Consider the following 17,499-nt stretch of genomic DNA (forward strand, 5'->3'; position numbering starts at 1 on the left):
TCAAGTCCATTCATCCGGATTGCCGACCCGAACCCAGCGAGGCCATCCTTCCGTCCCATCTGGTCCAATGTCCAGTCCATCCCAACCTCCAATATCGGCAGGATTGTCATGGTTGTCGGAGGAGAGGAATGGCATCGGAAGCCCGGGTCTGTTGTTGTTGATTGAGTGGCCGGTGAATTCCGAGAGATGTACCTCATGCTTAGAGGTTTCAGATGGGAGCTCTTGTCATACGTACCACCATGGAGGGGCACTTATTGAAGCTCCAAAAAGCCCTCACCACGACAACTGTGGAAAGGAATTCAGGTGTAGCTGTCTGAGCTCTGACGGTGATACCATTCTCTAGGAACACAAAGCGAGCTCAGCAAGGATTGAAAGTTCAGATTGCCCAGATACACTCAATGAAAGTCCGGGGTGATCGGTTAAAAGATGTACCGGTTCAGTTCCTTATAACCACCTAGCCATACAGGGAAATCGAAGTTGGAGTGAGATAGATGACCGAACGGTACCTAACTCCCCCCATGTACCCCGTAATCCATACAGAATGTCATAGAGACAGAGGTAGGTAGGTAGCAGTGCGTCATGGATGTGCAGTAACCTACTGCAACTGAAGCAAATGAGATTCCCCGATTTCCAAAATTCACTGCAGGGCAAGTCAATGAACGGGGACTGGGCACTCGTGCTCAACACTCAACCACTGAGTCCGGGTCCAGTAGCATCCAAGCGCTGCCGTGGCCGCTCCGATCACTGGAGAGAAAAAAAAAAACGACCGAGCTTCAAAAGTACCTGTCAGCCAAACCAGGAACGTCCCCGGCCTCCATACAGTGGTATACAATCGATACTACCGTGACCCGGACTACTAAAAGAGGTACCCGTAGCCCGACTACCTAGTACATACTACTATTGACTCCAGTCTTGCTCCCGCGTTCCGTGTCCGTTTCGCTCCGTTGATTTGAATTTGAGGTTATTTCCTTTTCCAACTTTCCCTTCCTCTTCTCTTCTCCTTCTTCTTCTTCTTCTGCTTCTCTCTCCTTTTCTCTCCCTCTTGCCTCCACCTCCACCTCCTCCACCTTCCAACCAAACATCTCCACTCGTCCCCAACACACCACATTCAAGATGGGCTTCATCGACGACGAAGTTAAGCGCCTCGGCGATGTCATTGCCTCCCTCGAGGATCGCGTCAGGTCCCTCGAGACCCGCGACTTCAGCGGCAAGCCCGTCACCACCGCCGAGCAGCTCCGCATGGTCCTCATGGGCCCTCCCGGTGCCGGCAAGGGCACCCAGGCCCCCAAGATCAAGGAGAAGTTCAACTGCTGCCACCTTGTAAGTTTCCTTGTCTTGCTGCCTGTCCTCCATGCAAAAGAACCGATTGGTGTCTTGTTTCGCGCCAGCCTGGGACTAGGGACCGGATGAGAAGCTAACCCAATGCGCGACACGCGCGCGCAACGCTTCATAGGCCACCGGTGACATGCTCCGCGCCCAGGTCGCCAAGGGCACCGCTCTCGGCAAGCAGGCCAAGAAGATCATGAACGAGGGCGGTCTCGTCAGCGACGACATTGTCATTGGCATGATCAAGGACGAGTTGGAGAACAACAAGGAGTGCCAGGGCGGGTATGTGTTTTCCATTGCCCCCCCATCCCCTCCCCTCCCTTCTTGCCCTTAAATTATAAACTAACAACCCCTCCTTCCTCGCAATAGCTTCATCCTCGACGGCTTCCCCCGCACCGTTCCCCAGGCCGAGGGTCTCGACGCCATGCTCCGCGAGCGCAACCTGCCCCTGCAGCACGCGGTCGAGCTCAAGATCGACGACTCCCTTCTCGTCGCGCGCATCACGGGTCGTCTCGTCCACCCTGCTTCCGGCCGTTCCTACCACCGCATCTTCAACCCGCCCAAGGACGACATGAAGGACGACATCACGGGCGAGCCGCTGGTGCAGCGCAGTGACGACAACGCCGAGGCGCTGCGCAAGCGTCTTGAGACTTACCACAAGCAGACGGCGCCCGTCGTCGGCTACTACCAGAACACGGGCATCTGGAAGGCCATTGACGCCAGCCAGGAGCCCGCCCAGGTCTGGAAGTCCCTGCTCGCCATCTTTGAGGGTGACAAGGCCAAGGCTAGCAGCGCTGGCAGCGGTATCATGAGCAAGATTGCTTCTGCTGCCAAGAGCTCGTAAAGAAAACACCCTCCGGCAAAACCAATGTCAGCTTGTGGTTTCTTTCCACGTTTTAGGTTGGTGGTGAAGGGGGAAAAAAAAAAAAGAAGCAGCAGGGCAGAAAGAGAAGCGGGGGTCAAGCTTCTTCCTTTCATAATAGTCGGTAATGTTGAGAAAAAAAGTACAATACACCGATTCAACCCAACGAACCTGGACACGGATACGAAACGAAACCGAATTATCCTCATCCTGCGCTTAGTTGGTATGAGCTCTGCTTCTTCGATTCGAGTTTTTTGAGAAGGGGGCAAAATGACCAGTCACCCTGACTGGCTGGAGGTTGCTGTTACATATATACCACACCACACCACCCTTGATGTCACCGAGACATCGTTCAGAAGGCGGTTCGTTTTCGGAAAATAACGGGAATTGGGGGTCTTTGATGTTATGATGGGAAAAACGACGATGCATATTTGTTATCATGACACGAAGGCAGAAGAGAACGAGACTTCTTTCTTGTAACCGGATGTTCGGGATAGATGGATTGATGGGTAGATCTAGGAAAAGGGGGAAAAATTGAAACAAAGTGAAAAAGATCCAGCAGTATTATCATGGCTCAAAGTGATGTAAACGTGGCAATCGCCGCCATCATGTTCATTCCTCTCATTTTCTAATCCCTCTTTCAGGTCCATCTCAGGGGTAAAGTAAACAAAGATTCCATGATCAACCAAACTCGACGCGATGCTATCTAGCTTCTAACACATTTTTTTTTTCCTTGTAAGGGTTTTACATCGTCTGATACTTCAGCCCTTGCTTCGTGTCTTTATTAAAAACCATATGTCGCCCTTCTTGATCGCCCTGCTCCTTATCAATGCATCCGTCTATTCATTTTCTTCGCGACGTTTTCCCTTCATGTGACTCTCCCTTGAGGTTGTGTCTAGATAGGGTATGCCCACATTCTATTTCAAAGACGTCTTCTCTATAGTTTGGTTTTTGTTATTCTTGTTGGAATCCACACCAACCGCACGCACGCACGCAGATAACATCTAGTCGATCAATCACCCCCCATGACTAGCACCGAAACAAACGCCATAGTCGCCGCCGTGGTCGCCATCAGTCGTCGTATTGATGATGATGATGACCTTGGACCCGGCTTAATTCTGTTCGGCTTTCTTGCTAGCACGATCGAGATACGATAGAGGTTCTTCAAAGTGGTAGCCACCGCCACCACAGACAGTAACGCGCGGATGAGCGAGAAGATCGCTGTCCAGCAAAGCGCAACAGCAGTTAGGCAGGTTGAATACGAGACCGTGTGTGGGTTGATCTTGGTTGCTTGCAGAGACGTAACGTGATGATGGTAGGTGGTAGATGGTAGTAGCGGCGGCGGCGGCGAGGCAGCCGGCCCTGGTCTTGGTAGGACAGGGCAGGCTACGCGAGGACGTTCTACCTCCTTGGCGTGGCTACAGAAGAACAAAAGGGGATAAGGGTCAGATTTTTGGTCTCGTCCCGAGGAGAAAAAAAAATCAGGGAATAGAGGGTTGAGGTAAGGATTGTTTTACTCACCGTTTACCAACTGCCTTTGCTTGTGCAGCCAGCTCTTGGGTTGGTCGTGCCGTCTTTGGAGAATGACGTGGTTGCTCTGCAGCCGGCTTGTGATGTCGTACCATGCTGTTGTGATCATGGAATTCTCGCGCTGGAGGTTCTTGATGACTTGGTCGCTTGACGCCTGTTGTTTGGACCGGAAGATGCTCTGGTTAGTATACAAATCAAAGGGGAACAACAACAAATACAAAAAATCGCATTACATCTGTCATCGTCCAGGCGGATGGAAAGCAACGAATGGACGTACCTTTTGGGCCGCATAGGCACCGCCGCTCTCAACAAGCTTGATCCGCCTTTGGAGATCGTACTTCTCCTGTTCAGCCTTGTCGAGTTGCTATAGGCGAGTGGCATTAGCATTTTGTGAGAGGTGCATATACAACATGGCTAAAACACTGTTTGGTGATGATAGGTTTGTCGGCTTCGACAGCTGGGAAATCAGTCTGTGGGCAGGTAAAGTAATCGTGGATACAGCTGAAAGCAAAAGAACAAAAAGAGCAGAGTTTGAGGGGTAAGACTGGGAGATAGGTGATCACCATACAGTACGTGATCACCAGTCACCAATGGCAGGTATCTCAGTCTTCAATCGTTTGAAAATGCTTGACAGGCAAGCACTGGTCTTCTCAAGGCCACTAAGCCAGGAGCCTTCTGATGGTATGGGCGCGGGCACGATGACCCATTCACCATCTTTGTCAAAGATAAACCCAGATGCGATGGGCGAGGGTTTTGCCAAAAGAGGGATATCGACCCGTGAGGCCAGATAAGGAGGTGTTGGACTTGAAGAAGGGTCGTTGCTCACCTCGATCTTTTGCCTGAGCGCAGCCTTCAGCTTCTCCATCTTCTCAACGTCCTCCTTCCTGGACTTGTTCGGATCTCCGCCGCTCGCAATGGCATCATCCAGCTGCTTGCGGAGCTTGTCCTTGGAGACCAATGCTTCCATCAGCTGTGCCTTCATCTCATCCAGTTCAAACGTCTTCTCTCTGAGCTGCTTGCGTGTGGCCTCGAGTTCCTTCTGTAGCGATTCGGCTATCAACTCGTCAGAAGCCTTGAGTGCGGTGAGTGCAGCTGATTGCTCCTCTCCAATGACGGACACTATGGGAAGAACGTTGGTCAGTTTTGCCTTTGCATTTTCAGCACAAAGATGCCGGGACTCACGATCTGTCTTGACAGCGATCAACTCGCGTTCCTTGTCTGCAACGTCCTGCTCGAGCTCCTGGACTCGCTTTGTGAGCTTCTCGACGTCACTCGAGGTGTCAAGGAACTGTTTGCGCAGGTTCACAAAAGCGGGATTGCTAAGGTACTCAGGTGTTAGTAAATCCCAATTTTGTGATTTCCACTCAGAATTAAGCGCGTAAACAAACCTTTCTCCTGCTGTGTTGTTCATCATGGCATTGAGTTGTTCCTGGGCAACGGCGTGCTTCTCCATAGCCTCGGTGCACTTGCCGCGATACAAGTCAACCTTCTTGTTGGCCGACTCCAGTTCGCTTCTTAGGCGCTCATTCTCAGACGCAACGGTCATATTGCTGCGCAAGACGTTGTTTTCTGCCTTGAGCCGCTGGAGCTCTAGACGAACAGCAGGTTCTGTTTCAAGCTCATGCTCGAGGTTGAAGCCGCCATTGGTAACAGGACTTTGGGAACCCGATGTCTCATGGATGGCACCGCCCATTTGAAGCTGCTCCTGGAGCTCCTTGATCATATTCTCATCAGCCTGGTGTTTCGACTCAAGGTACTCAACTCTTCGTTGGAGCTCCTCGTTCGTTTCTTGCAAGACGTTCCTGGATTGGAGCGTGTAGACAATCTCTTGCTCGTTATTCGCCAACACCTTGACCTTTTCTTCAATCTCCTTTTGGAGCTTCCTGTTTTGCGCCTTGAAGTTCTCAAAGTCCTTCAAGTCCTGTTCCATCTGGACAATTTGCTCCTCTAGGGTCCTGTTTCGTTGCTGGATGAAGGTAAGATCTTGAGCCTTCTTCTTGTAGTTCTCTAGGCCCTTAATCTGTTGCTGTTGCTGCTTGTTCTCGTGTTCCAGCTCTATAAGCTTGTCCTCCAGGTCCTTAACCCGGTCAGCCCTTGCTTTTAGAGCAGCATTGTCTTTCTCGAGCTTGGTGATGTGCGCTGTCTCCTTGACAATTTGGGCCTCCAAGTCGTCAATGATGGCCATTTTGTCCTTGATCTCGTCTCGCAAGTCCTTGATGGCTGCGCCAGCATCGGCACCCCTGTGCCTCTTCATGGCGTTCAGCTCGGCTTGCGCCCCGTTAAGGTCGTTGAGTAGAGCTTGGCGTGTATCGAGGAGCTTGTCGACCCGCGCTTGTAGATCGGCATTCTGCTTTTTGATGTATTCGTACGCGCCCTTTGTTTGCCTCAACTCTTCCTCCATAAGGGCCGGATCCCTGACAATGTGCAGGTCGGCATTAGTCTGTCCATCCACCTCCTTCGGCTCTTGCAGTTTCGCATCCGCATCTTTTCGCTTTTGGAACACTTCGACAGTGTTTGCGATTTCCTTTTGCGTAACACTGTCGAGCTGCAGGATAGCCGGAACGTATGCCTTGTTGGTGGAACCCAAGCAGATGGTAATGACAAAATACGAGAGGAACTCGCAAATCGCAATGTCGTCCGGGTGTTCTAGGATGGCGCGTAACTTGGACGGCGGAGGAGCGTACTGCGGAACGTCGTTGCGCATGAAAGCAGCGAGGCCACGAGATACGGTTTCAAGGTTGGCCTTGTTGTCTTCGGGTGAGGAAGGATTCCGAATGAGGCTGGAGCTGGAAAAGTCCCCGGAGGTCATATCTTCGAGAATGTCTCCCAGCATCAGGCCATCTTGGAGGTCCTTAAGGGTGGCCGCCCGGCGCGATGTCTTGAACGTGTTGATCCATTTCAACAGGGCGGCCTGCTTCGCGAGGCTGTACTGCGTCATGATGGGTAGTCTCAAGAGGCCCGACGGGCCCACGGATCAGATAACTTGGTGATGGTGATCGAGGTAGAGGCCACAGGGAATCGACGAAACGTTGGGCCAGTGTGTCGTCAATATAGCCTTGCTATAGGGGCGGATCGGAACCCAACGGATGAAGTGGAGGGTATTTGTTGGTCGGGTGCGTGTACTTGGTGTACAGGACGTCGGCACGTCGTAAGCGTAAAACGGATGCAGGAATTCCGTGCTGTCTGCCCGGTTATCGATTGTACTAAGCTGCGGCAGTTGAGGGAAAGTACGATGTGGTGAATAATGCAAGATAGAACAAAAGGTTGTAAGGCGACGGCTGAGACGAGGTCGTTTCTTTTCTCAGGAGATGCTAATTAAACGCGGCGAACAGAAGGCCAAAGACGGGACAAGTCGGATGATGTTGGAAGCCAAGTAGGGAGGGGATCAAAGGATAAATGAATGATTCAAATGGGATTGTTGATCCTCTTGAACGGTTAGGTAGAGCCTTGATTACCTACTCAAGACGTCTATGCGGATGCGCAAGTTCTCGTGTTGTTCGTTGTATGTCTGGAAGTTCGTTGGAAGTTGTCCAATTCCCGAGTCGCGGTTGGACATTAAAGTCGGGTTGGGGGAATCTCGTTTCGTACATGACTGGCACACCACGGCAGGCGGTTCAGTTGCGTCTCCATTGGGGTCACGGCGCGCTATGCAGGCCACTCTGGGGAAGGGGACTGACTGAACGCAAATAGACCACTGGACTGACTGCTGGTATCGCTGATTTGACGCCCTGAGATGCAAGCAGAGCAACAGGGGTTCCAGTTTGGTTTCGGCAATGTATTCAATGTAATTACGTGCATGGGGCATCGTCGTTCGTTTCCTGTGCGAACTGTGGTCGTCGAGGTTCCCATTCGGCATCCACTCAAACATCCCGATTCAGCTCATCCACCACTGGAGCAGTCCCAGGGATCAGGGCATGTTGGCATGATGGGTTCCTGTGCCGTTCCTGGAGAGTCCGAGTTCCTCTACGCTATGCCACCTAGGCTATGGACATGACGAACATCACGGCACTGACCAGACAGACATGATCTGTACCTGGGGTGGTTACGCTGTTCTTGTCGAATGATGTCAGGCTCTTGGAGACGAGGTCTCTACCAACTGGAAAGAAACCCGCGGAACCGCTGTCTCGAGCTGGGTTGCTGGGCAGGGCTGTTACCAAAGAGCCCATGGCCCACGAGACTCTACACGACATGCTCACCGCAGTGGATCAACCCATTCCCCTGAAGATCCAGTCATAGCTTCCGAGGCAGCGACATGGTCGGTGATGAGTGGTTAGGTAGTCGAACGACCATAAGTTGTTTACAGGTTCGATTTCTCAATGACAATGACTTCGGGTATGGAGTCGTATGATGACAGTACCAGGTTCTTGAGTTCCTGAGACCCAAACCTCGACGCTTCATGACCATGATGTTGATAAACACATAATCTATTGAACGTAAAGATGCTTGCCAAACGTTGGGACATTGAGCCCGTCCGTCAGATGTTGATATCATGACAGTCCATCTCCATCAATCCATTTCCAAAAACGCCAAGACCATGACTTACAGTCGGTAAAAGGCAACAACTTTGCCCAGTACAGTTGCACCTGGGTATCATTTCCAACACACTCTCTTTCGGTCTCTCTTTCTCTCTGACACCGTCGTACCTCAGATGTCGCTGTGTAGACTCGAATGGTTAATTTTCTTTTGTTGTCTGCGCTCGTCCCAGGTGTCGCCAAACAATCAGCTGGCCGCTTACAACGTGCTGACGACCTTGTCCTCCTCGATAGTGGCATAGCTCTCGCTGGAGGCGGAAACCGACTCGAGTGTCTTTGCGTTAACCTTGGCAGAGAAGCCCCTGGATAAAAGGGTTAGCAAGAACACCCGAACCAACATGACGGTGTCCGAAAGCATACTTCATAAGGGTGTACTCGTGGGTAATGACGCCACCGTCATCGAGAATGGCCTTCTTGTCCTGCTGAATCACCGAGTCGGGAGTGTTCTCCTTGTAGGTGATGATGACCGACTTCTGGATGTCAACGGCAATGGCGCCGGAGACGAGGGCAAGGGCGCCGAGAATGAGACCGGAGAACTTCATGTTTGAGATAGATTTTGGTTATTTTTCTTTCTTTGAGGTTATGTTGGGCCGGACGGGTAGAGGTAAGTATAAAGTATGGCGTCACGTTGTTGGGCAGACGACGGATGGATAGGTGTACGGATGGGTTCGTTCGAATTAAAAGGCGGGAGGATCCCTCGACTTTATGCCGATCCTAGGTCTCTGTCAGAGGCGCAACGACCAAAAGGGTGTCATGACACGCGCCAAGGAGTCTTCCAGCGCATAAAGAGACCCCCCTTTCTGCGGTCTCAACTTCCTCAGGAGGAAGGTCGCTATAAAAGCCCCTGTAAGTTCAGGCGGAGGGTACAGACTGCGTACCTAGTACCTCTAGTATTCGTACCGGCTACTGATTAGATAAGCCCTTTGTTATGTCACCGCGGCAGTGGCACAGGACAGAAGGCTGAGGCCCCACCGCCCAACTCAAGTTCAAGTGGAAGGTACTAGGCGCTAACCTGATTGGGTACTCACCTTCCAGCAAGTGAGGCAGCTAGCCAGTGACGACGGCGAGACCAGACCACTGCAACTACAGCAGTTGGAGCTTCGAGGCCACTAACAACTGACGCGGGATACTTGCTTGCTATACGTACATCGACGACCAAAACATCCATCATACCCTCCAGCCCGCCTTCCTTCTTCTACCCCACGAAATACCACCCGACCTCCCGCCACGCCCACCAAACACACCAGCCATCACGCCTCCGACGACGACGACGACAACGACGACGACGACGCCTCGAATCCAGCTCTCGCCATGCCCGCCACTACTGCGGAAACGCTCTCCCTGGTGAACCGCAGCGTCTCGGTTGCGCCGCTGGTTCTGCTCTCAGTTGTCGACCACTACAACCGTACCCAAGCCAACAAGTCCAAGAGCAAGCGTGTCGTCGGCGTGCTATTAGGCCAGAATGATGGAAAGAATGTTCGCGTGTCCAACAGTTTCGCGGGTGCGTAGTCTCTGCTGCGGAAGCTTGCCTGGTTGCCCCGCGCCCAGGTGAATATTCGGCTAACTCTGGTGATGCAGTTCCCTTCGAGGAGGACGACAAGGACCCCTCAGTCTGGTTCCTTGACCACAACTACGTCGAGTCCATGAACGACATGTTCAAGAAGGTCAATGCGCGCGAGAAGCTAATAGGCTGGTACCATTCCGGCCCCAAGCTACGGGCTTCCGATCTCGACATCAACGAGCTGTTCAAGCGCTACACTCCCAACCCGCTTCTGGTTATTGTCGATGTCCAGCCCAAGGAGACGGGCGTTCCTACAGATGCCTATTTTGCCGTTGACGAGATCAAGGATGTATGTCTTTTAGAAACGCCGTCGCGTTTCCACTTGTTCCTACTCAGCCTCGTCCAAGTTACAGCTGCTAACTATACTTGTGTGTGACTACCACAGGACGGCACCACTACATCCAAGACTTTTGTCCACACTCCCTCCATCATCGAGGCCGAAGAGGCCGAGGAAATCGGCGTCGAGCACCTCCTTCGCGACATCCGTGACGTAGCCGTCGGCACACTATCCACTCGCATCACCAACCAGATGCGCTCGCTGCAAGGCCTCCACCACCGCCTCCGCGACATCCAAGCATATCTCCAAAAGGTCCTTGACGGCCAGCTGCCCGTAAACCACGCCATCCTCGGCAACCTCCAGGACGTCTTCAACTTGCTCCCCAACCTCTCGACGCCCAAGTCCGGTCCAGGCGCTACTGGAACCAACGCCGACAGCGAGCTCAACCACGCCATGAGCATCAAGACCAACGACCAGCTCATGGCCATCTACCTCAGCAGTCTGATCCGCGCCATCACTGCGTTCCACGACCTGATCGAGAACAAGATCCAGAACAGGCAGCAGCAGGAGGAGAACGACGCCAAGAAGAAGGAGGGAGAAAACGGCGAGAAAAAGGAGGGCGCCGACAAGAAGGAGGGTAGCCCGGCGGCGGCAAATGGTGAAAGCAAGGAGAAGGAGAACAGTCCGAAAGAGAAGAAGAAATAAGCGAGACGTGACGAAGTGAAAGAGGGAACAGGAAGGCGAGCAACGGGGTGGATGACGGGGCGCAACGGACCCGGCCGTAGATGATACGAAATCAATCAAATCAGCATGAATCACGTTTGTGTACGGAATCAAACATAAGAGAGACACTTTCACACATAGAAAGAGGGCTGCTCAAGGTCAAGGATGGGATCTTGGGCGATTGTTAATAATACTATTTTACTAACAAGTTGGTTTGTTGACTGCGGTTCGCCAGTAACAGAAAAACTACCTGTCTATCACAGACCCTCTACTCTAGACTTACTATACATCAGCAACAATGCCGGCCATTTCCTCTCTACTCACCATCCGCTCTGTCACATACCTCCCCAACGCCCTCGTCCACTTATCAGCCAACAGACAGGCCAGCAGGTGTTTGCAAACGGGCGGTACGCTCGAGTGATCTCCGACATTGAAGAGGGTCATCCCGCCAAAGGTCCAGCCTGCACTTCCTTTGTTGTCTCTTTCTCTCTTTTCTTGTAGCTCTTCTCCTCCTGTTTCTTTTGCATCATCTCCTGCTTCTGCCTCCGAGACACACGCAAACGCAAACGCAGCGCAGGTACAGTTCCATGCCTCCAGGCTAACCATGTACCGCTGTATTCGGTAGTCTCGCTCTCGGTCTGCTTCGCCGCCGCCACCACCTGATGGGATACCCTCGGTGTCTGCTGCGTCTCCATACAGCCCGGAGAGATTGCTACTTGGATACTTTCGTTTCCGCTTCGGGTGGACGTTGAGGAACTGGGAAGAGCGTACCAGATAGAACTCTGGAGGTGGCCGTGGCCGGGGATGATGTTCGACTTTTGCTTCTGTCGTGGACTCCTCCTCCACCAGTAGTGACTTGTGGTGGTGGTTTTTCTTTTTAGCCTTTCCACCATCCTTGGTCTCATCCTCAGCCGCCGGCGGCGGACTTGTTACATCCCCGTCGTCGTCGTCGTCGTCGTCGTCGTCGTCGTCGTCGTCGTTCTTCTTGTTGTCGTCGTCCCCTTCTTCCATGACCACATCCACATCCATATTCATATTCTCTTCTTTCATCTGCTCCTTCTGCCTCCCTTCCTCCTCTTCCTCCTCCTCCTCCTCCTCCTTCTTCTTCTTCTCTTTCACTAGCGCTGCCGCTACCCCCTCCCCAGCAGCACACCTCCTCAAAATGACCCGTTCAACCAACCCCCGCTCCAAAACCTCCAACCCTGGCAACACCACCCCCGGAAAGAGGACATGTAGGGTGATGATCAAATGTCGGTATTCAGGCGGTACCAGCTTAAGGGGATTCGCTTGACCTCCAGCAGGAATCTTTATCTTGTTCATGTTCTTCTTGTTCCTGATGGTTACGTCATCATCATCATCATCTTCATCTTCTTCTTCTTCTTTCTTCCCTTCGTCACCTTCCTCTTTGAGGATCTGGAGTAGTTGTTTCCTCCTGATTGTCGTTTCTGTTTCTTCTGTTGCTGGTGGTACATCGGCGGCTTTGGGTTGAGGTTTGGACCCGGGCCCGGGTGCGGGTTTGTGTATCTGGATAGGTGGCTCGTCGAGCAGAGGAATGTTGGAGATGGCGGTTATGAGGGAGGTGAGGAATTGTCGGGAGGTGGGGAGGTGGAGGGCCGGCGTTGTGGAGGTTTGTGGTGATTGTAATGGCGATGATGAGCTTTTTGCTTCTTCCTGTGGTTGAAGAGGTGAAGCAGGGCCTGGTGGGTGTAATAAGTCGGGATTGGGGTCAGAATGCCCGTGGTGGTGTATGTCGGGTGAGGCCATTGCGCTGTTGGATTACCTTCAGGGAGTGATTAACTGGATTATGTTCGTAAGTCCTGAGAAATTGATTCTGGTTGTTATGATTGTTCAAACTTGCACTCCATCCGAGTCATCATTTTATCCGGTGGTGGTGGTCAAATGGGGGTGTAAGTTGTTAGGTGAACGCAGTGACGCGGTTCAAGAAAACGTCAAAGTTCAAATCTGCATTCTCTACTCAACAGTGCGGCAACCATCGTTTGAATTTAACACAATCAGAATTGACGGATCATCGATAGCATTTTGTCTACTCATTGTTTTTTTCTTCTTCTTCTTCATCTCACGTAACCCATTTTTACCATGCAAGTCATAAAAATACATACAAAGAACCTTGAGCAGCACAGCATACAGGTACAAATCCTCATCATCATACCCAGTCCTTGGGGTTCTTCAGCACCTCAACCAGCCTCGCCTCCCTGCTTTTCGGCGCCGGCTCATACATGTACTCCCACCTAGCCGTCAACGGCAAGCTCATGAGGATACTCTCCACGCGCGCCCCAGGGGTATTCAAGCCAAACGCGGTGCCGCGGTCGTGCACCAGGTTGAACTCGACATACTTGCCCCTGCGAATCTGCTGCCACCGCTTCTCCTCCTCCGTGTAAGGCATATCCTTGCGCTTGTTGATGATGGAAATGTAGGTGGGCGCAAACGACTTGAGCGCGTCCTGCACGAAAGCGAAGGTGTTCTCCTTGTCGGAGACGGTCTCGTCCAAGTCGTCGAAGAAAATGCCGCCGATACCGCGGCACTCGCCGCGGTGCTTGTTGTAGAAGTACTCGTCGCACCACTTCTTGAAGCGGGGGTAGTACTCCTTGTCGTGGGCATCGCACACTTCCTTCAGCGACTTGTGGAACTGGATAGCGTCCTCATCAAAGAGGTAGCTGGGCGTCAGGTCACTTCCGCCACCGAACCACCACGCTCCCGAGGAGCCGTCGGGGTTGGCCGTCTCGAAGTATCGGTAGTTGAGATGGACTGTCGGGGCCATGGGGTTCTTGGGGTGGACGATCAGACTGAGGCCGGCGGCGAAGAACTCGAGGCTGTCGGGAATGTCATCCTCCTGGGCCAGGTTCTTGTGGTTGGCACGCATCTTGATGATGGCGGGCTTGGGAAGAGTGCCGTAGACGACGCTCACACCAACACCGGCCTTCTCAAACACCTTGCCTTCCTGGAGGACGCAGGTGATGCCGCCGCCACCCTCCTTGCGCTGCCACTCATCCACCCGGAATGGTGTGCCGTCGGCCTCCTCTAGCGCTCTGACAATTTCCTTCTGTTGCTCCTTGACGAACTTCTCCATACGCAGGCGCATTGGCGAGGCATCATTTACGCCTTTCTCGCGCTTGATCTGCTGGTCGCGCTCGGCAAGGGTGGGGGAATCGCATCGGATAGGGTCTTCGACGGCCTGAATTCAGAGCACATGGTGAGCTAGGGTCCGTAGTAGGCAATTGGTCAATGGGAGGTCGCAGCAGGCGCATACCATCTTGTAACCAAGAGTAGTGGCTACAGCCAGACCAGCAGCAGCCAAAGTGAGGTAGTTTCGCGAGTTGGAGAAAGCTTGACGTGCCGATCCGGAGCTCTGGAAGCTTGATGCAGCTCGGCGAGGGGTCCAGGTATGGTTGAGTTGGGGTTTCGTCCTGCACTGAGCAAACAGGCGAAGAGTAGGCCGTCGCGAGGCCATCTTGACGGTTCTTATTTATACGGATGGGGGAGTGGTAGCGTAGTGGTGGGTGGTGAGCAGGTCGAGGTCCCGAGATCGAACGATTTTACTCTGCGAACATGAGACCACCACACCAGATCTAGGTACGGAGGGCCGGGAAAGACCGCGCAAGCTCTTTCACAATCGCGAATTGGCGAGCTGTCGATTCGTCGATTGAGACAAGGCTGAACCGAGAAATTTGACAGACTCAACCCTCGGCTGATGTGGTGTCCAGAATCGGATGTTGTTGTTGAAATCGAGAGCTTGGCCTCGGCGGGTAGTCTAGTCTTCGCTGGGTAATCGCCCTGCCTGCTGGGGATCTCGAGGAGGGATCCGCTTGCTTGTGGTGCCTCGGAGCCGAATTCTCTTCCACTGGTTGGATCAACTATCAACTACCTACACTACTAATGATGGAAAATGACGCTATACCCGGAACAGGCTGATAGACAGCTCCTTCTGTAACCACGCTGCCATCCATGATAGCGCAGTGCCGTATCCTGTGCGGGCAGCCCAAACGGAACATTCGCGGGGTGTTCCTTGCATTTCAACGGCTCCAGTGGATGGACGGGGAACCGGACCCTGAGGAGCGAGATGTCCACTTTTGGTGCTGCACGCACTCCGGGAGCGACCGGAAAAGCCACCTAGGCGGACACCGAAAACGGTACCTGATAATAAACACACGGGCCCAGGTCCCATTGATGGCGGGGCAAATGGTCAGCTCCGATCGGACTTCAGTTGTAGGGAGGCCCGGGAGGAGCTCCAGGATAAAGCTTCATTGCCGATAGGAGACTACTTATCATGGATAAGATATACCAAATGCGAACAAGCGGAGAGAATGACGACTTCGCAGTGGTGACATCCATGACCTGGTCCTCCGTAGGTCTTTAATAGTGTAGAGGTACCTAGGTAGACGGCAGGCGAACAAAGCGGTCAACAAGCTGCCCGTGCAAGTTCGAGACGCTGGCCAAGGCGATGGAACCGTCCACGCCCTTCTTAGTAAAATGCGGTCTACACACGTTCAACGAACCGGGAAGCCAAAGGATCACGGCCACGAGGCTGCCCTTGGAACGGAAAGGAGGTTTACAATGCGCCCTTCTTCGGGCCATCCTTTTGTCTTGTCCATGTGCCGCTGATACAAGTGGAAGGTATCATCAACCTAGGACTTGGTAATGTGTACTACAGTAGTGTACATGGAACGAGAGATAGGAGGCGGATACGGACCTAGTGCTGCGTCATTGCTAGGTACATACCTCCACGCCGCCCCACTGATGGCCAAGAGGTACCGTTCAGGTACCGCTCCTAGCTGAGTGCCGGGCACGCCTTCGCCTTGAAATGCCCCTGGAATGCCACTGAAAAGGCAGTGACCTGTTAAGCTTGACCATGTGAGCGACGGCCAGTGACCCATCTGATTCACCGACTGGGAGCGAGCTAAGCCCAATCGAGGATCGACTCTCGCTTTAGTCATCTGGTCAGCCCCGCCTCCGCCTGCTGGTCACCCGCTTAGTGTTCAGGTTGTCCTGGCGTGCCCGTCCAGGGCCTTTGACCCGTGCTGCGCAGACAGGCGGGCAGGCGCCAACTGGACGCGGCCGATAGGCAACACTGCCTGGCAACCTACCTACTAACATACCTTACATCGATGGTCAAAGAGGTACATCAACCCTTCTTCCCCCTCTTCATCCTCTTGCCGTTTCTTACCTCTGACATCTCTCCCCAGCTTCCTCATTTCATCACACGCCAGTCATCAAGGTATGTTCTGCATTTCCAGCCGGCCAACACTGATTCTGCTCCTTGTGGAAGCCATCCATGGTCCATCTCCCTTTCAATAGCCGCTTCTTCCGACTAACACCGGATTCCGTCTATCGCAGACATCGTCTTATCCATCCATCGTATCCACGCTTGTAGTCAATCTCAAAGCCAAACACCTATCACCGCATCTTCCACATTATCAACCCAAACCGCCAAAATGAGATCCAAGTTCAAGGACGAGCACCCCTTCGAGAAGCGCAAGGCTGAGGCCGAGCGTATTCGCCAAAAGTACTCCGACCGTATTCCCGTAAGCATCCCCCATCCGGACGATCCCGCAGTCACCGCCCTTATCCCTAACTAACACATGTCGCCACAGGTTATCTGCGAAAAGGTCGAGAAGAGTGATATCGCTACCATCGATAAGAAGAAGTACCTCGTACCGGCGGACCTCACCGTGGGCCAGTTCGTTTACGTCATCCGCAAGCGCATCAAGCTGTCGCCCGAGAAGGCCATCTTCATCTTCGTAGATGAGGTCCTTCCTCCAACCGCTGCTCTCATGAGCAGCATCTACGAGGAGCACAAGGATGAGGATGGGTACGTGGCAGCCTCCATCCCCCATCATTTTTTTTTCCAACTGTAACCCAGACTAACGTGACTACTACCACAGTTTCCTCTACATCACATACTCGGGCGAGAACACCTTCGGCGACTTCGAGACTGCGTAATCATATCCTCTCTATCGTTTTGCTTTAGACGTTGTGGGCGTTTTGGGATTCATACACGATTACTGGATCAATGAGCGGGTTGGTGGGCTGTGCATCATGTTGTTTCTGCTGGGTTTATATCCTTAGGGTCACGTTGGCTGAAGAGGGGGAGGGCTTGCTACGACAGAAGGGACGATGGGACTGTGCTGTTGGGGTCTGGACTTAGGTGCCACCTGCAGCCGTATGAAAGTGAAGTCCCCTTTACTTTGCTTCCCGGTGTGCTTTGGTCTAGAGACAGCATCATTTGCCGTTGGATTGCCCGGTTCACAAATCAATGTTACCCTCATTCTCTATGCCCTTTTTCACCACGCCGGTGACTTACATCCCTTGTTGAACCCCTCCGAACATGAACCTTGGATACATGGCCGCAATGGAGGCACATCACGAGGACGGTAGTTCCATACGTGGATATCACGAGGAAGCACGTAGCTTATAGAATATACGATAGGTATTACACGTATCCTAGCTGGGTATCGTTACACTGGTTGTCATGGTTGATGGTCTCTGTGTATAATGACGCTTGGTTAAATCCATTGTGTGTTGAGCTAACTGTTGGTCTTCCCAGTTCTTCTGAACCGATTTGATGAAATCACGGAGGACTCCTACGACAGTGTCGCCGTCGGTACAAACTCGCCAAACTCGTATATCCGATTCTGGCAGTCTTAGACCAACTTCATGCTTCGCCAATACA

General features: G+C 52.7%; 7 protein-coding genes across 8 annotated transcripts; 3 read left to right on the top strand and 4 right to left on the bottom strand.

Annotated features, from left to right (window-relative positions):
* The first annotated feature begins 756 nt into the window (after nt 1-756).
* On the top strand, nt 757-2,876 carry NCU01550 (adenylate kinase cytosolic). Its single transcript, XM_951160.3, has 3 exons — nt 757-1,320; nt 1,454-1,608; nt 1,696-2,876. The coding sequence occupies exons 1-3, from the start codon at nt 1,114-1,116 to the stop codon at nt 2,168-2,170; spliced, it is 837 nt and encodes a 278-aa protein (XP_956253.3). The 5' UTR covers nt 757-1,113; the 3' UTR covers nt 2,171-2,876.
* NCU01549 (hypothetical protein) lies at nt 2,787-7,341 on the bottom strand. Its single transcript, XM_951159.2, has 6 exons — nt 5,107-7,341; nt 4,901-5,037; nt 4,545-4,837; nt 3,996-4,082; nt 3,710-3,872; nt 2,787-3,606 (listed from the first exon to the last, which is right to left on the bottom strand). Exons 1-6 carry the CDS (start codon nt 6,654-6,656, stop codon nt 3,590-3,592), a joined length of 2,247 nt encoding a protein of 748 aa, XP_956252.2. The 5' UTR covers nt 6,657-7,341; the 3' UTR covers nt 2,787-3,589.
* A 667-nt stretch (nt 7,342-8,008) lies between these two features.
* NCU01548 lies at nt 8,009-8,907 on the bottom strand. Of its 2 annotated transcripts, XM_011395157.1 has the most exons (3): nt 8,611-8,907; nt 8,454-8,552; nt 8,009-8,372 (listed from the first exon to the last, which is right to left on the bottom strand). In XM_011395157.1, the coding sequence occupies exons 1-3, from the start codon at nt 8,790-8,792 to the stop codon at nt 8,363-8,365; spliced, it is 291 nt and encodes a 96-aa protein (XP_011393459.1). In that variant the 5' UTR covers nt 8,793-8,907; the 3' UTR covers nt 8,009-8,362. The 2 variants fall into 2 exon arrangements, with proteins under 2 accessions (XP_011393459.1, XP_011393460.1); XM_011395158.1 differs by having other exon boundaries at nt 8,022-8,552.
* A 385-nt stretch (nt 8,908-9,292) lies between these two features.
* On the top strand, nt 9,293-11,124 carry rpn-8 (regulatory particle, non-ATPase-like-8). Its single transcript, XM_951157.3, has 3 exons — nt 9,293-9,751; nt 9,829-10,100; nt 10,197-11,124. Exons 1-3 carry the CDS (start codon nt 9,562-9,564, stop codon nt 10,791-10,793), a joined length of 1,059 nt encoding a protein of 352 aa, XP_956250.1. The 5' UTR covers nt 9,293-9,561; the 3' UTR covers nt 10,794-11,124.
* Nucleotides 11,094-12,716, bottom strand: NCU16568 (hypothetical protein; the record flags this gene model as incomplete). Its single annotated transcript, XM_011395401.1, has 1 exon — nt 11,094-12,716. Exon 1 carries the CDS (start codon nt 12,573-12,575, stop codon nt 11,094-11,096), a length of 1,482 nt encoding a protein of 493 aa, XP_011393703.1. The 5' UTR covers nt 12,576-12,716.
* A 33-nt stretch (nt 12,717-12,749) lies between these two features.
* NCU01546 (coproporphyrinogen III oxidase) lies at nt 12,750-14,737 on the bottom strand. The gene is made up of 2 exons (XM_951156.3): nt 14,080-14,737; nt 12,750-14,004 (listed from the first exon to the last, which is right to left on the bottom strand). Exons 1-2 carry the CDS (start codon nt 14,278-14,280, stop codon nt 12,976-12,978), a joined length of 1,230 nt encoding a protein of 409 aa, XP_956249.2. The 5' UTR covers nt 14,281-14,737; the 3' UTR covers nt 12,750-12,975.
* A 1,188-nt stretch (nt 14,738-15,925) lies between these two features.
* On the top strand, nt 15,926-17,305 carry atg-8 (autophagy protein 8). The gene is made up of 4 exons (XM_951155.3): nt 15,926-16,044; nt 16,164-16,351; nt 16,421-16,638; nt 16,712-17,305. The coding sequence occupies exons 2-4, from the start codon at nt 16,262-16,264 to the stop codon at nt 16,767-16,769; spliced, it is 366 nt and encodes a 121-aa protein (XP_956248.1). The 5' UTR covers nt 15,926-16,044; nt 16,164-16,261; the 3' UTR covers nt 16,770-17,305.
* The last annotated feature ends 194 nt before the right edge of the window (nt 17,306-17,499 follow it).

The sequence above is a fragment of the Neurospora crassa genome, linkage group II (genome assembly GCF_000182925.2).
Source record: "Neurospora crassa OR74A linkage group II, whole genome shotgun sequence".
In the NCBI taxonomy this organism is placed as follows: Eukaryota; Fungi; Ascomycota; class Sordariomycetes; order Sordariales; family Sordariaceae; genus Neurospora; species Neurospora crassa.

What these genes read in the sequence shown, in the direction of transcription:
- NCU01549 (XM_951159.2), bottom strand. Translation starts at nt 6,656, where the DNA reads ATGACGCAGTACAGCCTCGCGAAGCAGGCCGCCCTGTTGAAATGGATC. An exon ending in GATCGCTGTCAAGACAGATC is followed by an intron (nt 4,838 to 4,900) that starts GTGAGTCCCGGC and finishes TTCTTCCCATAG; the next exon opens with TGTCCGTCATTGGAGAGGAG. An exon ending in CGCTCAGGCAAAAGATCGAG is followed by an intron (nt 4,083 to 4,544) that starts GTGAGCAACGAC and finishes ACTCGCCTATAG; the next exon opens with CAACTCGACAAGGCTGAACA.
- NCU01550 (XM_951160.3), top strand. Translation starts at nt 1,114, where the DNA reads ATGGGCTTCATCGACGACGAAGTTAAGCGCCTCGGCGATGTCATTGCC. An exon ending in AGTTCAACTGCTGCCACCTT is followed by an intron (nt 1,321 to 1,453) that starts GTAAGTTTCCTT and finishes AACGCTTCATAG; the next exon opens with GCCACCGGTGACATGCTCCG. An exon ending in AACAAGGAGTGCCAGGGCGG is followed by an intron (nt 1,609 to 1,695) that starts GTATGTGTTTTC and finishes TCCTCGCAATAG; the next exon opens with CTTCATCCTCGACGGCTTCC.
- atg-8 (XM_951155.3), top strand. Translation starts at nt 16,262, where the DNA reads ATGAGATCCAAGTTCAAGGACGAGCACCCCTTCGAGAAGCGCAAGGCT. An exon ending in AGTACTCCGACCGTATTCCC is followed by an intron (nt 16,352 to 16,420) that starts GTAAGCATCCCC and finishes ATGTCGCCACAG; the next exon opens with GTTATCTGCGAAAAGGTCGA. An exon ending in GAGCACAAGGATGAGGATGG is followed by an intron (nt 16,639 to 16,711) that starts GTACGTGGCAGC and finishes CTACTACCACAG; the next exon opens with TTTCCTCTACATCACATACT.
- NCU01546 (XM_951156.3), bottom strand. Translation starts at nt 14,280, where the DNA reads ATGGCCTCGCGACGGCCTACTCTTCGCCTGTTTGCTCAGTGCAGGACG. An exon ending in CTACTCTTGGTTACAAGATG is followed by an intron (nt 14,005 to 14,079) that starts GTATGCGCCTGC and finishes CTCTGAATTCAG; the next exon opens with GCCGTCGAAGACCCTATCCG.
- NCU01548 (XM_011395157.1), bottom strand. Translation starts at nt 8,792, where the DNA reads ATGAAGTTCTCCGGTCTCATTCTCGGCGCCCTTGCCCTCGTCTCCGGC. An exon ending in CACGAGTACACCCTTATGAA is followed by an intron (nt 8,553 to 8,610) that starts GTATGCTTTCGG and finishes CCTTTTATCCAG; the next exon opens with GGGCTTCTCTGCCAAGGTTA.
- rpn-8 (XM_951157.3), top strand. Translation starts at nt 9,562, where the DNA reads ATGCCCGCCACTACTGCGGAAACGCTCTCCCTGGTGAACCGCAGCGTC. An exon ending in CGTGTCCAACAGTTTCGCGG is followed by an intron (nt 9,752 to 9,828) that starts GTGCGTAGTCTC and finishes CTGGTGATGCAG; the next exon opens with TTCCCTTCGAGGAGGACGAC. An exon ending in CCGTTGACGAGATCAAGGAT is followed by an intron (nt 10,101 to 10,196) that starts GTATGTCTTTTA and finishes TGACTACCACAG; the next exon opens with GACGGCACCACTACATCCAA.